Source organism: Neolamprologus brichardi, chromosome 17, assembly GCF_056152115.1.
Source record: "Neolamprologus brichardi isolate AB-2024 chromosome 17, ASM5615211v1, whole genome shotgun sequence".
Taxonomy (NCBI): Eukaryota; Metazoa; Chordata; class Actinopteri; order Cichliformes; family Cichlidae; genus Neolamprologus; species Neolamprologus brichardi.
Genome location: NC_142120.1, coordinates 35,002,355 through 35,017,228, shown reverse-complemented (window position 1 = coordinate 35,017,228; position 14,874 = coordinate 35,002,355). Strand labels below are relative to the sequence as shown.

General features: G+C 38.2%; 1 protein-coding gene across 1 annotated transcript; it reads right to left on the bottom strand.

Annotated features, from left to right (window-relative positions):
* Positions 1-18: 18 nt before the first annotated feature.
* On the bottom strand, positions 19-12,031 carry LOC148098006 (uncharacterized). The gene is made up of 8 exons (XM_087830415.1): positions 11,010-12,031; positions 10,576-10,798; positions 10,234-10,399; positions 10,082-10,164; positions 9,827-10,003; positions 9,292-9,387; positions 2,469-2,637; positions 19-122 (listed from the first exon to the last, which is right to left on the bottom strand). Exons 1-8 carry the CDS (start codon positions 12,029-12,031, stop codon positions 19-21), a joined length of 2,040 nt encoding a protein of 679 aa, XP_087686541.1.
* Between the last annotated feature and the right edge of the window lie 2,843 nt (positions 12,032-14,874).

The following is a 14,874-nucleotide window of genomic DNA, read 5'->3' as shown; positions in this document are numbered from 1 at the left end:
TCCTGTTTATGTGTGACGTCATGCGGCGCCACTTTCCACGCAGGAGGATAGAAAAACATGGACAGGAGTAACTTCAGCATTGACTTGGATTTTGTTCTTACTTGGCCAGTAGTCTACGGTGCCTGGGAAGTGCAAACCGCAACAAATTAAAAAACAGCAACAAATTAAAAAACCGCAACAAATTAAAAAAACCGCAACAAATTAAAAATCCACAACAAATTAAATAACCGCAACAAATTAAAAATCCGCAACAAATTAAAATCCACAACAAATTAAAAAACCACAACAAATTAAAAAACCGCAACAAATTAAAAATCCTTGACGGAAAGGGATTGTCTGAAATACCGGAAGTGACAAAACGATTAGTCTAATAGGGCTTTTGGAGAGTGATGTCACGAGAGGGGGCATGGCCAGGATTTTTGGTTGAGGCGCCATGTTTCTGGGCCGAACAAAGCGCTAGCGAAAGAGGAGCGAAAGTACACGGATAACACCAGCTATGGTTCGTACTTGCTGTGCGGTCAGTTGTAAAGTTAGATCGCACGACCGGCAAGGGAATAAGGTTGAAATGGTTTATCTTTTCATTCTTTCCCCACTTGGAAGTAACATGAGGCAGCTAATGTATCGGATGTTACCAAAAGAAGGCGTCTAGTCTGGATAGCAGCTGTGAGACGAGCTGATATCCAGTTCTCTTCCATCTCCAAATATCTGTTGGTGCTCCAGACATTTTCATTCCAGTAAGTTATAGATATGTTCATATCACTCTTTATCCGGTCTTTTAAGTCTGACATCACTAGCCGTGTCTTGGCTCAAACTCCGCTGCAGGTCCATAAATCACACGATCACTGAGAGTTGAAAAACTATCTAAAGTCTTTCATCTGTAATAAAATGATCAGCGTTCTGCTCTACCATGTGTAATAATTGAGTTTATCATCCAGGCATCCATGAAAACGAAATTAGCAGGAAGTTAGCTCGCTAGATTCCATCTAAATACAATATAGCATGTCCTAACTGAGGGGTTTTGGAGACAAATTCAAACGTACCACAACGTATCACTTCCAACATAAATGAAGACAGAAAACTAAACAGCAGTGACGTTTGTAGGGTTACTGAAGTTTGGCTAGCTGGTGTATAACGATGTGCTACGTGACCGCTAGCGACACAGCTATGTGAGCATAATATAAACACTCGTGAGGATTCTCGGTGGTCAGGAACAAATGTAATCTCACGGCAGGAAGCTGTAAAAGGACCAAACTTCAGCCAGGAGAACAACTGAGATAATCCATCCACAAGGATGAATAGGATTAGTCATTCATATACTGCTGCATGGGCTGGGCTGTAGCTACATCGTAAGGTTTTAAAAACTGAGCTTTCAAATGATTAGTGGTGATAGAAGCAGAGGGAGGTCAACAGTGATCACTGACTGTTTTTAGGAGTTTTTTGAGATTAAATAGAAGACAATACAAAACATTAAACATGTTAACAACACAAAACCCATATTAAACGCAGACTACTTTAGGCCTGGAAGCAGGATTTGTCACGCCATCACTTAAAGACCAGATAGCCTATTAGTTTTCTTTTCGATGCACTCTGAGGTCATAGCAAATTAGAAAAAAAACATCCTAATGAGTGATTTTGCAGAACTACGTTCTATTTATAGACTTGTTAATTATTTGGCATTATTGCAGCAAACCAGCCTATGAAATGGATGAAACATCGTGACTGGGTTCCAGCGCTACACAAGGGACCTGCTTCAAACATACCACCATGCCAATCAGATTACTTCTTCCATGTGAGGGTGAAGAGGTGACCCTTCTGGATAAGACGGTGAAGGTTTGCTGCCGTTTTGGTGAACAGTGTGGTAGTAAAACCAGGGAAAAATGAAACTTGCTCCTGTTAAATATTCTTAAGTCTTGTGCTGTATAGATAGCGGTTCATCAATTTATCTTTCAGAAGATAAATAGAAGTAATTGATAATAAATTAAGTAGTGTAATAGTGGGTGATATCGTGTAAATGCTGTCATGATTATGTGTAAACATTTTGTCTTTTATAAACTATAAATGACATGGATTCTACATTGTAACTGATGTGATGTTCTATAATAAAAAAGAGGCAAAAATTAGTTTGTTTCTTTATTGAACTTTTGAACAGTGGTACTCAGTCAGTACATATTCAGTAAATGCAAATTATTTACATGGCAGTGCACTACAGGCATAAATCTAGACCCCTAGATAACACATTATGGCATTATAGCAGTGACAACTCCTCCACAGTAGCAGGTGGGATTTTTCTTTTTTGAGGACGGCTCCTTTGACCTTTCAATACGGATAGCCTATTTATGTTTTGATCCAGAGCCGTTTTTGGGCAGCTGAAGAGGAGAAGTCTATCTTATGGCCAACCTCTGGCTGTATCTTGGTCAAATTACCAGGCAAAACCCAGTATGCAGGTTCATCTGTAACAGCCCTTGTGCCACAGATCCGCACTGTTGCTTCTACTTTAAAAAGAAGAACAGCGACATGGCTGCAGGTCTCCACGACTCCGGCCATACAGGTGCAGTGGGCAGCTTCAACCTTCCCTGTGATGCTCACAATGACCCATGGCTGTAATGCTGGTTCATTGAGTCTTTGAGAGTGCAGGACCTGAAACACACAAAGTTAATTTAAAGACAAAGACTCTAATGAGCCAAGGCCGACATAAATGTGTTTTTATCTACTTTCAAATCCATTTATCATAAATGTAACAAAGTGTTTAGAAAGTTAGCACATACATGTAATTTTCCATTTTTTTTATGTATCCATCTATAGAACGCTGCATGTTATATTCCAAATCTGCCTGTTCTCTTTCAGAAACCTGCCTTCAGAAAATGAAACTCAAGTATGTAATCACTTTCAAGATGGAGAAAGCATAAAGTTTGACTTTAGGTGAGAATTATGGACACGTAATATGGTAAGGAGATTCTGCAGGTCATTAATCAATGTATTATAGTAAAAAATTTATTTTTTGCAAGATATGTAATTAGGATTATTTCTAATAAATATGAATAAATAATTGCAATTTCTTTAACCACTGAGAATAACTAAATCCTTCAGGACAATGGCACATCAATGCACTGAACTCACTATGGCTACGTTCACACTGCAGGTCTTACTGCTCAATTCCGATTTTTTGTCTGCTTGTTCACACTACAAATAAAATGTGACAGCAAACGCGCTCCTTTGTGAACCCTCAAAGTGGCCCGCATATGCAAAAGCTGATGTCACACACAACACGCTCTGTTTAGACCCAGACCAAACAGTATTGTTTGACTGATGGCCCTTAATATAAAGACTTGTTTCAGACTTTGCTTTAAGTTATTTTGTTATTTACACATGGCCTAATAATTATCCTTATTGCCGTTTTAGAGAGGAGCGGTGCTTCAAAGGATATGCAGATTTCTGTCAGAATCTGCAGATTATACCGTATAAATAAAATGTTCATGTTGTCTTCCCAACAGTTTCACTAACATCTACACGGGATGGACACGAAGCGCTCATGCGTTCTCAATGTCTTCTCGGACGCTTCTCCAGCGCTGATAATTGGCATATGTTTCGTGTCAGTGACGTAAAAGACGGATTTAATGCGACTTGACCATTCAAACAGCAGTTGCTTTCTAAAACATCAGATATGTATCGGATTCAGTACCACGTAAAGTGAGCCGTCATTTGTGAGCCGCGGTCAAGCCGGCCGCCTCTTGTCCGCCGCATAAATTTCCTTGCGCTTTTACACCAGTCTTTACGGTAGCGCCTTTTCGATATATATATTTATATATATATTTATATTTATATATATATTTATATTTATATATATTTAAGCCTAGACCCGCGCACACGCGCGCGCACACATTACGATGGAACAGCCTAATATAGTCAATACAATTATGGAAATTTCAAAAATTCATTAAAAATCATCCTTAGTAGTTGAGGTCCAACTTTCAACACATTCCTTCTCTGGGACACCTACTGTACCTGTGTGCCAAGTTTCAGCCAGATTTACTGTAAAATTCCTCAGAAATTAAAGGAAACTTATATTCAATTCAATACAGCCAGCACACTACAATTATGTCAACTTTCGAAAATTCATTAAAAATCATCCTGAGTAGTTGAGGTCCAACTTTCAACAGATTCATTCTCTGGGACACCTACTGTACCTGTGTGCCAAGTTTCAGCCACATGTACTGTAAAATTCCTCACAAATTAAAGGAAACTTATATTCAATGCAATACAGTCAATACACTACAATTATGTAAATATCAAAAATTCATTAAAAATCATCCTGAGTAGTTGACCCATCATTACTTCAGTTCGCTGGTTTCAGTGATTATGATAATGTACTCTTTATAATTTGGGGGAAAACTGCAGTCAGCTTAGACTGAAGAAGTCACTTGGATGAGTGACGAAATGTTTCTCCCACTGAAAACGCTACGTCCAGATGAATAGAATCAAGTTTTTCAGATTGACATAAAAAGGATGATTGACAATTCATCAAGACATATAAATGACTATGTGTTATACCATTATAGAGATCTAATACATTGATTGATAAGTTGTTTTATGTGCACAAGATTGTTACTTTCAAATTTAATTTGTGAATACTAATAACTCAATTTGACATCAGTGTAACCTACCACAATCAATAATTAATTAGTTTGGAAAAGCTATTAAAAGGATGAATAGTTTAAAGGGAACAGAAACAGTTTTCAGCATAACAGAATACATAAGCCTTAGTTTTGCACAAAAAGTTCCAACATAAAAATTCACATGTTCTTCTCATGTAACCCTCTGCATGTTTCCGAACTGTGTTTGCATGACATAGCAGCAACTCTATTGATCATGATGTTATGACTGTTTGTTGAGATTTCATTGAAGTTAAAGACAGTAGAATACACATTGATTTACCTGTAATTTATCCAATGTGTTGCCCTTTTCCTCCTCCTGGACTTTTCTGGAGGTGTTTCGCACATACACACATATATATATATATATATATATATATATATATATATATATATTAGGGGTGCAACGATACTCGTATCGATATTGAACCGTTCGATACAGTGCTTTCGGTTCGGTACGCATATGTATCGAACAATACCACATTTTTAATTTATTTTATCAACTTTCCTTCTGACGATGCTGTCTGTGTTGAGCGCTCAGTGAATCTGCGCTCGACAGTGCAGCCTAGGCGGAGTAGTCGAACACAGATTCACTGAGGGCAGGGTAAGCTAGCTAGACAGAAGTTAAGCTCCTTGCAACATGGCAAATTGAACCTCCCCCACCCTCATTCAGATCTGGCGTCTGGAACTATTTTGGTCTTCATGTGACGTATGACCCTGAAGGTAAGCCCGTCATGGACTAAAGTAAAACAGTATGTCAGATGTGCCAAGCAATGCTCAATTACATGAGTGGGAACTAGTGTGTTAGCGCAGTTAGCTCGTTAATGTGTTGACGCTGTCCAGCCCCACACATGGGGCAATCCGCGGTAGCTCGTTAACGGAGATTTGCCGTGTTGTGGCGTTAACCTCATTTCAGATTAAGGCTGACAGCACTAGTGGGAACACAACGAATATGACTGCACATTTACCCGATAGCATCCTAGTGCAAAGACAAGTGGAAGCAGACAAAAACAACAAGCACACAGACAAAAACAACAAGCACGCATACAAACTTTACCGAGTCATTTAGACAGCCGTTAGCACATGATTCTCCTTATGGGGACCTGATATGTTTAATATGCTGCTGAGAATATAGCCCAGAAGAAGCGTATAGTATAGCTTTTATTTAGGAAAGAGCCATTTCTGTGTAATAAACTCTCTTTTCCAAAGATGAGTGATTCCTCAATCAGATACAGGGCTCGCAAAATTGCTAGCGATTTTTCCAGTCGGGCTGCCCTGCTCTGCTCGTCGGCCTATTGTAGGAAGGAAAAATATATGTCAATGCTTTTGCATTCTTTCGGAAATGTAGCTGGGTAATTATGTCATTGGCATCGGTGAGCCACTGTCAATATGTGACATATTGAAATCGCGTTTGAATTTGCGCTTGTTTTTTGCTTTCACTTTGCAATTGCGCGAACTGTGTATATAGAGAGCGACAGCACTGATTGGTGAGTGATGATAATTTGCGCACCAATTCCTCTGACATCGTCTTATCAATCATTAGCTTACTATGCAAACATGACAAGTGAAATCTCCCGCAGCTTAAACATGTGAGAGGTTGATCGCTGAGCGTTATGTGAGTGCGTGTGTTAAAGCAGCAGGATATATATTTTAGTTCTGCTGAGCCAAATAAGACAGGTCAGGGTGAAGAAGTGACAGCCAAAGAAAAGCTTACCACAAAACGGAAAAGTTATGACAAATCAGACTATAAGGCAAAAAGAAAGTGCAGCTTTATGGTTTCATGGACAAAAGAATTTCTGTGGCTGCAATATGAGGAGCTAAATAACCAGGGCTGCACATAAGTGGTCCGCAGGTGCACATTCGCTGTCAAAATAAAAAACGCGCACAAGATAAGAAGTTGCAACGCGTGTTTGCATACATAAGATTTTCAGGAGGAGGACAGACATTTGTTTAGAACTCTTAAAGATGTCGAAGAAGCTCCTTTAAGCAATTACTTTGGTGTTCCTCCACCTCCAAAGAAATGTCAGGAGTCCGAACCACAAAAGAAGCGGGTATTCTCGGAAAAGTGGTTGTAGGAGGTGAGCTGGCTTCAAACAAATGATGAACGCACAGAGAGGTGGTGCAGAATGTGCCGTGAAAATTTAATAAATGACAAATTAATAAAAAGGCATGAACATTTTTTTTGTATCGAAAAAATATCGAACCGTGACACCAAAGTATCGAACCGAACCGAACCGTGAATTTTGTGTATCGTTGCACCCCTAATATATATATATACACACACACACACACACATACAGTGGGGCAAAAAAGTATTTAGTCAGCCACCGATTGTGCAAGTTCCCCCACTTAAAATGATGACAGAGGTCAGTAATTTGCACCAGAGGTACACTTCAACTGTGAGAGACAGAATGTGAAAAAAAAATCCATGAATTCACATGGTAGGATTTGTAAAGAATTTATTCGTAAATCAGGGTGGAAAATAAGTATTTGGTCAATAACAAAAATACAACTCAATACTTTGTAACATAACCTTTGTTGGCAATAACAGAGGTCAAACGTTTACTATAGGTCTTTACCAGGTTTGCACACACAGTAGCTGGTATTTTGGCCCATTCCTCCATGCAGATCTTCTCAAGAGCAGTAATGTTTTGGGGCTGTCGCCGAGCAACACGGACTTTCAACTCCCGCCACAGATTTTCTATGGGGTTGAGGTCTGGAGACTGGCTAGGCCACTCCAGGACTTTCAAATGCTTCTTATGGAGCCACTCCTTTGTTGCCCGGGCGGTGTGTTTTGGATCATTGTCATGTTGGAAGACCCAGCCTCGTTTCATCTTCAAAGTTCTCACTGATGGAAGGAGGTTTTGGCTCAAAATCTCACGATACTTGGCCCCATTCATTCTGTCCTTAACACGGATCAGTTGTCCTGTCCCCTTGGCAGAAAAACAGCCCCATAACATGATGTTTCCACCCCCATGCTTCACAGTAGGTATGGTGTTCTTGGGATGCAACTCAGTATTCTTCTTTCTCCAAACACGACGAGTTGAGTTTATACCAAAAAGTTCTACTTTGGTTTCATCTGACCACATGACATTCTCCCAATCCTCTGCTGTATCATCCATGTGCTCTCTGGCAAACTTCAGACGGGCCTGGACATGCACTGGCTTCAGCAGTGGAACACGTCTGGCACTGCGGGATTTGATTCCCTGCCGTTGTAGTGTGTTACTGATGGTGACCTTTGTTACTTTGGTCCCAGCTCTCTGGAGGTCATTCACCAGGTCCCCCCGTGTGGTTCTGGGATCTTTGCTCACCGTTCTCATGATCATTTTGACCCCACGGGATGAGATCTTGCGTGGAGCCCCAGATCGAGGGAGATTATCAGTGGTCTTGTATGTCTTCCATTTTCTGATGATTGCTCCCACAGTTGATTTTTTCACACCAAGCTGCTTGCCTATTGTAGATTCACTCTTCCCAGTCTGGTGCAGGTCTACAATTCTTTTCCTGGTGTCCTTCGAAAGCTCTTTGGTCTTGGCCATGGCGGAGTTTGGAGTCTGACTGATTGAGGCTGTGGACAGGTGTCTTTTATACAGATGATGGGGTCAAACAGGTGCCATTCATACAGGTAACGAGTGGGGGACAGAAAAGCTTCTTACAGAAGACGTTACAGGTCTGTGAGAGCCAGGGATTTTCCTTGTTTGAGGTGACCAAATACTTATTTTCCACCCTGATTTACGAATAAATTCTTTACAAATCCTACCATGTGAATTCATGGATTTTTTTTTCACATTCTGTCTCTCACAGTTGAAGTGTACCTCTGGTGCAAATTACTGACCTCTGTCACCATTTTAAGTGGGGGAACTTGCACAATCGGTGGCTGACTAAATACTTTTTTGCCCCACTGTACATATATATATATATATGTGTGTGTGTGTGTGTTTAGTGACAGCTTCAGTCTGCTCTGTGGGCACATCTGAGTGTGGTGGTACAACTTTACATGGAAGAACACAGAATACTTACAGAACACACATGAAAATGTATGTCTTTAGCAGAACTTAAATTATTCTCGATCTATAATACATACATAGGTTTAGACAATATACAGTCTTTGTCTGTGTTTATATGTTACTGCATTTACAGAACAAAATGTTAAGTGATATAAATGGTCTTCTACAACAGCAATAACTAACAATAATGCTAATTATTTCAATAACATCAAGTATTTTATGGGTAGCTGTTGCCATGTGTGGAGTGTACAATATCATGATTTTCATTACCAAAGTTTTCCTAAAAGCTGTGAAAGACTAATGATGTTTTTAATTCTAAAATGTATTATGGCACATAACATGGTTATTTGATTTATACAAAACAGTTTTAACACATAGATGAGTTATAATTACTGTACATTTATGTATAGTTAACATCGTTATTTACTTTCATAAACATGCTTAAATTGAATTAAATCACAGGAGCATAAAGAGAATTACAGTAAGATTACAGTATTTTTTACATGCCTAATTGAACAATTGTAAAAAAAAAAAAAAGAAGCATAGTATACATTTAAATTTGATTACAACACACAACCTTTCAAATAGAAAATGTTTTAGTGACATGCATAGATGAAAGAAAAATGATGATACCTTACCTGTTTGACTCGTTTTCCCATCAGAGGAGTTACATAGAAGCCTTTTCGTTTTCTACTTTTTTTTTCCTTCCACTTCTCGGTCTCCACTCGGTAAGACTGAAAAGTATAATTTTCAAATAATTAACAATACTTTTTAGATCTGATCTTCATGTACAAAAGATTACGAACATGCAAACCGTCAAGGACATTTACTGTAATCCCAAATTTATTGGACCGTAAAATGCTTAATGCTTCCTGTCTTTTGTTTAATTACAGTTGTTAGTCAAATAATCTCCTATATTTATCACATCAGAAATGTCATTCTAACCACATGTAATGCAGTTGTGAAAATGTTTTTTAATAACACAAAGTCACAACGACAGTACCAAAGACATTTTAGACTACAGCATGCACAAAAAACAGACAATTTCTAATGTGAATGGGAATATACATTACAGATTTGATAAATTCATCAACAGCAGTGCAAATGACTTTCGTTGTGTAAAAACTGCACCAAATCTGTCCCAAAATTTTAATTATCCTCTTTAAACCTCACCTTCATCCTTTTTTTGCCTACATCGCCACATTCACGGAGAAGAGCATCATGTTTCCTTAGATATATCTGCACAAAGTCATCTAGTCTAGTGAGACGCCTTCGTTCAAAGCGAATCTTTTTCAGGTCCCATTGACTTTTTTCCATGATCCCTTGCATTCGATTGTCTTCAGTGTAGTTCTGAAAATGGTAATTACATCATTTACACTTTGGCCAAATTCAGCATAATGTTTCTTTTACTGTATTAACTTATTCTACCTGCTTCTTAAACTGTGACACATGATTGTACCGTTTACTGAGAAAGCCACACGCTGAGCCTTTCCCATGCCGTCCAAGGTCTCCTGAAGAAAAACAGAATTTTCTTCAGAATTAACAACATATAAGTGTTGATTGACCAAAACAAGACATACCAAGTAGCATTCCTGACCACAAGGTAGCATGTGGTAGAAAGTACTTTGAAATACTTGAAATGAATGCTGGTGCATAGTACACATTCGGTGGTCCAGTCACATCAAGGTGGGCACTGGCAATTACTTCGGCAAAGTGCTGTTTAAGAGATGAGTGAACTATTGCCATCTGAAATAAAAATTTAAATATCATATAATTACAATGTTTTTTGATTCTTAAAGAAAGTCTTAATCTGTTTTAAAAACCCAGAAATGTACTACAAAACGATGTTATTGGTGTCACACTATATCATGAACACAATTAATATCTTAACCATTGACATCCAAGCTGAATTTTAAAATTACCTTATAATCCTCTGGAATGATGTCTGTTTCTTCAGCATCCCCATTCCCCGTCTGATCGATCAGCATTTTGAGGTTCTGCAGGTGTTTTTTCACTTCTGGTCCACTGCATGGACTTTTGAAAACAACTGTTGCACTTATAATGATGCCATCCATGTCTTTCAAGTTTGATGAACAGGCCAGTAATCCAAAAACGTGCATGCCAAATTTGTAGTGTTTCTGTAGTCTATAGTGAAAAAAAAGCATATAAACAATAAGCATGCATACTAAACACAAACAAAGTCTAATCATTAGCAGAAACAACATTAACAAAATATAATTATAATAGAGATGAATTAGCAATAACTACAATAACTACAAGGGCAAGAACACTAACACCAAAGAAATACTTAAAACAGAAAAATAACAATCGTACTCACAGACTCTGGCACAAATACCTCTTTTTGCAAAGATCCTTTGCGTTCTTCATGATGTGACTCAAACACCGGTGGAGAATGGGTATGTTGAAGTTATCCGTGTCTAACTGTCCTGTGATAACCTGGAAGTATCGCTCCAAAAGGTCTTCCAAACTTGCTCTGCAGAATGTTACAGCAATGGACTGGAGAAGCACCAGTGAGCCATCACATATGATCATTACTGGCCTTTTGTTTGCCCTGCTTCCATACATTCGTGTAAGCTCTGTTTGAAATGCTTGTAGAAAATATGTAACAGAAGCAGTGGTATGGTCACATGTTACAAAAGTTGCTGTTGGTAGAGGTGATGATCCCTTGAAGGGATTTCTAACTATAAGTTCATACACATAGTACGGAGTAGCAGAAGCATTATCTTTAGAGATAATGCTTCCTGTTGCATCAAAATATACTATGTCGTCTTTGCACCGCTGGTAAAACACTGAAAGTGTTTTTTTGGACCACAGCATTATACCTTTTGGATGCAGGAGCACTCTCTGAAGGACTTCGTTTGGAAGTCCTTGCTGTCTGTCTATTAACATTTGCAGACTGGCCATCTCATTTAAATGAGGTCTCTGTTTTTTTCTGTGGGACAAGACAATATTTTTCAGGACATCTGTAGATGGAGCCTCATCCCGACACCCTGCTTGGAAAGCTTTTTCTGGTATTTTATTTAGAGAATCCAGATAAAGACTTCTTGGCATTTTGGTTTCAAGTTTTTCTGCTATTGCATCTCTGGACTGTCCACGCACAGGTCTTGTTTTTATTTCCTTTGTGTTGTGGCACACCTCACCTCCTTGGAAAAGCACATCAGCCTTCAGGGTTTTTTCATCTTTAACCTGCACTTTCACAGTCACTGGACAATCCTTAAAACGGCAGTATGCCGTACATGAGAATACAGCCGTCTTAGACTGTGACTGACTGGTCTTGATGGTATGCCTCTTAAATCCAAAACTGCAAAATGGGTGTACTGACTTAATGCCAGTGGCTACAACATTAGTCCACTGCATACCTTTGAAAAGCCTCCCTTTCTGTGTTTTTTTTTTTTTAGGTCTTGCCAGTCTTTCTGGTCAATGAAAAAAAAAAAACATGGCTGCTGTGGCAAAGAGCATTTGTAGAATTCCTCTTCAGCATTACTACTGTCACTTCTAGTGTGAAATAATTATTAACTCATGAGTATAGTAAGGTAAAACAAGAACTACATGTTTTAGTTTAAAAGGTTTAGCATAGAGCTTACTCTATATTACAAATATAATAGATGTTTATATAACCTATGCAAAAACGCATGGAAACTGGATAATAGAAATGCAAAATCAACTACTCTGTATTGCATGGTGTCACAGCAAGTTCTTTAGTATAGTTTAAAGCAATGTTTGTTGAACACCACGATGTTGTGAAGCCTTGTATATATTTATATGGCTTTTATATGAAAATATTGTCTTCTGCAGTGTGGACATAATACAAGTAATTTACTTACTTTATGTTAATGAGAGTGTGGGGAGTGAGTCGGAGGGCAGGGTGGGCTGCTTTTAACCATGTAAAGCACTTTGTGCTACATCTTTGTATGAAAAGTGCTTTATAAATAAAGATTGATTGATTGATACACACACACACACATATAGATGATAAATGGACTGATTTATATATATTGCTTTTCTACTCTCATGGAGTACTCAAAGCGCTCTGTACAACATACCACATTCACAACACCTCATACATGCACTTCTAAAATCAAGGGAAAACTAATAAACATTTACTCCGATGAGCGCATCAGAGGGCAACTTGGGGTTAGTATCTTGCCAAAGGATATTTGGCATGCACACTGAGCCTGGAATCGACGAGTATATCTACAACCTGACCCACAGCCACCCAGTAAATGGTAAATGGCCTGTATTTGTATAGCGCTTTACTCACTCTCAAAGGACCTCAAAGCGCTTTACACTACATTCAGTCATTCACACACACATTCACACACTGGTGATGGCAAGCTACGTTGTAGCCACAGCTGCCCTGGGGCGCACTGACAGAGGCGAGGCTGCCGGACACTGGCGCCACCGGGCCCTCTGACCACCATCTTCTGATTAGTGGCTGACCTGCTACCTGGCACAACATCGTGGTGTTCAGGTGGCTGACCTGCCACCTGAGCTACAGCCACCCAGTAGCAAATATAAATAATTTGTATTTGTTTGATACAATATTGAAGCACAAGGTAGGCAGTGCTAAAGGTATTGGTGGTTGATTTAACTTACATTTTAGAGTAAACGTTAATATCTGCATGAAAATGTGAAGGAAAAAAGTGTAACACCCAAAAAGCAAAACATAGAAATTCCTTTAGTGAAACAGCAGAATTGAAATAAAAAAAAAAAACAATCTTAATGTACCCTGCTAAAAGACTTGAATGGGTGTACTGTAGGTGGCTAGAGCCATATGCGTTTGCCCTTCCAAAAACAACAGTTCCTGTTTTTTGTGCCTCCATCCATTAATGCAATATGTCTCATGTAAGGTGTTATTATTAACCACTACACTATGGAGTTACCACTACACTACAATTGATAGAAAACCATAAATTCATGTGTAAATGATTGTTTAACCATGTAATCTATACATTAATACAATTTAAAAAATGTAACTTTTGAATTCATAACAATATATGTAACATCAAAAGAAATCATGTAATTTTGTTTTGAAATACGTACCAAAGAAGATGTGTTCTCTCCGGAGGTCCCACTATCACCTTCAACATCGATATTTTTTGGTTTGTGTATGACTTCCATGGTTCTCTGTTTAATACACATGTAGTAATTACATTTTCATCTATCTGTAATGTAAAACAGTATCCTTCCACCTAGTTATACTTAGGTGTGCCTGTGCAAGGCACAATTTTTATTATTCATCCACTGTTCTTCAGGTCTAAACAAACTTCTGTTGCTCACTCAATTTTTGCTCTGTAATTCATTCAGAGCTTAAAAAATGTTTGCCACTCTCCTTGATAAATACTAAGTCCAGAGTAGTATTCAGACTCTAAACATAGATATCATAGAGTGCTTACCTTTTGGTAGTGCAGAGCAACATGATTAATTTTTTTTACGATTTGTACAATTATTTGGCACTCCCAAGTCTTTGCACACGTTACTCCAGAATGCGTCTCCTCGGTGAACACTGCGTTTCTTTCTGTTTTGTGGTTCGGAGAAAGTCTCAATGCATTTTATTATATGTTCATGTTTCAGACGAATTTTCCGTGTCTGTAAATGCAAGTAAAACAATTAAATAAAATAGAGAGATCTAGAACTATAAAATTATATTTTAATTTTTTTACGCTATATAACTTCAAAATATTGTTTAAGGATAAAACTTGCCTTTCCAAAGGAGGAAAATGTGGAGGTTCTGTAACACAAATAAGAAATTAAAAAACAAAGGCTTCAATGTATTTGCCAAACAATAACATTTGTTTGGCAAATACATTGCCAAACAAATGCACTTATTATATTTACATATTTCCTGTATTACTCGAAATGATATATTTAAAACCACTGGGGTGAGCGAAATGGTCTCGGATGGAAACAGACTAATCATATTATTGTTAACGCACCATTATAGTCAAAGATATAGACAAAGCAACAGTCTTATAATTTGTGTTTCGGGTTCAAGGAAATAAGCCTACATAGCAAAAGTTATTAAATTATGTATTAAAATCAAATTTATTTCTAACAAATTTGTTTAAAAGTGGTTGTTTGTTTATAGGGGCTACCAAGAGCATCACGTGGTTATACCACATCTATTCCATAGTGTGTCCCTACTTAAATACATAGTACTCAAAAACACGTTAAAACCAAATTTAATGAATTTTTGAAAT

What these genes read in the sequence shown, in the direction of transcription:
- LOC148098006 (XM_087830415.1), bottom strand. Translation starts at nt 12,031, where the DNA reads ATGCAGTGGACTAATGTTGTAGCCACTGGCATTAAGTCAGTACACCCA. An exon ending in TCATTCCAGAGGATTATAAG is followed by an intron (nt 10,400 to 10,575) that starts GTAATTTTAAAA and finishes TTTTTATTTCAG; the next exon opens with ATGGCAATAGTTCACTCATC. An exon ending in AGCAACAGTGCGGATCTGTG is followed by an intron (nt 123 to 2,468) that starts GCACAAGGGCTG and finishes TGCACTTCCCAG; the next exon opens with GCACCGTAGACTACTGGCCA.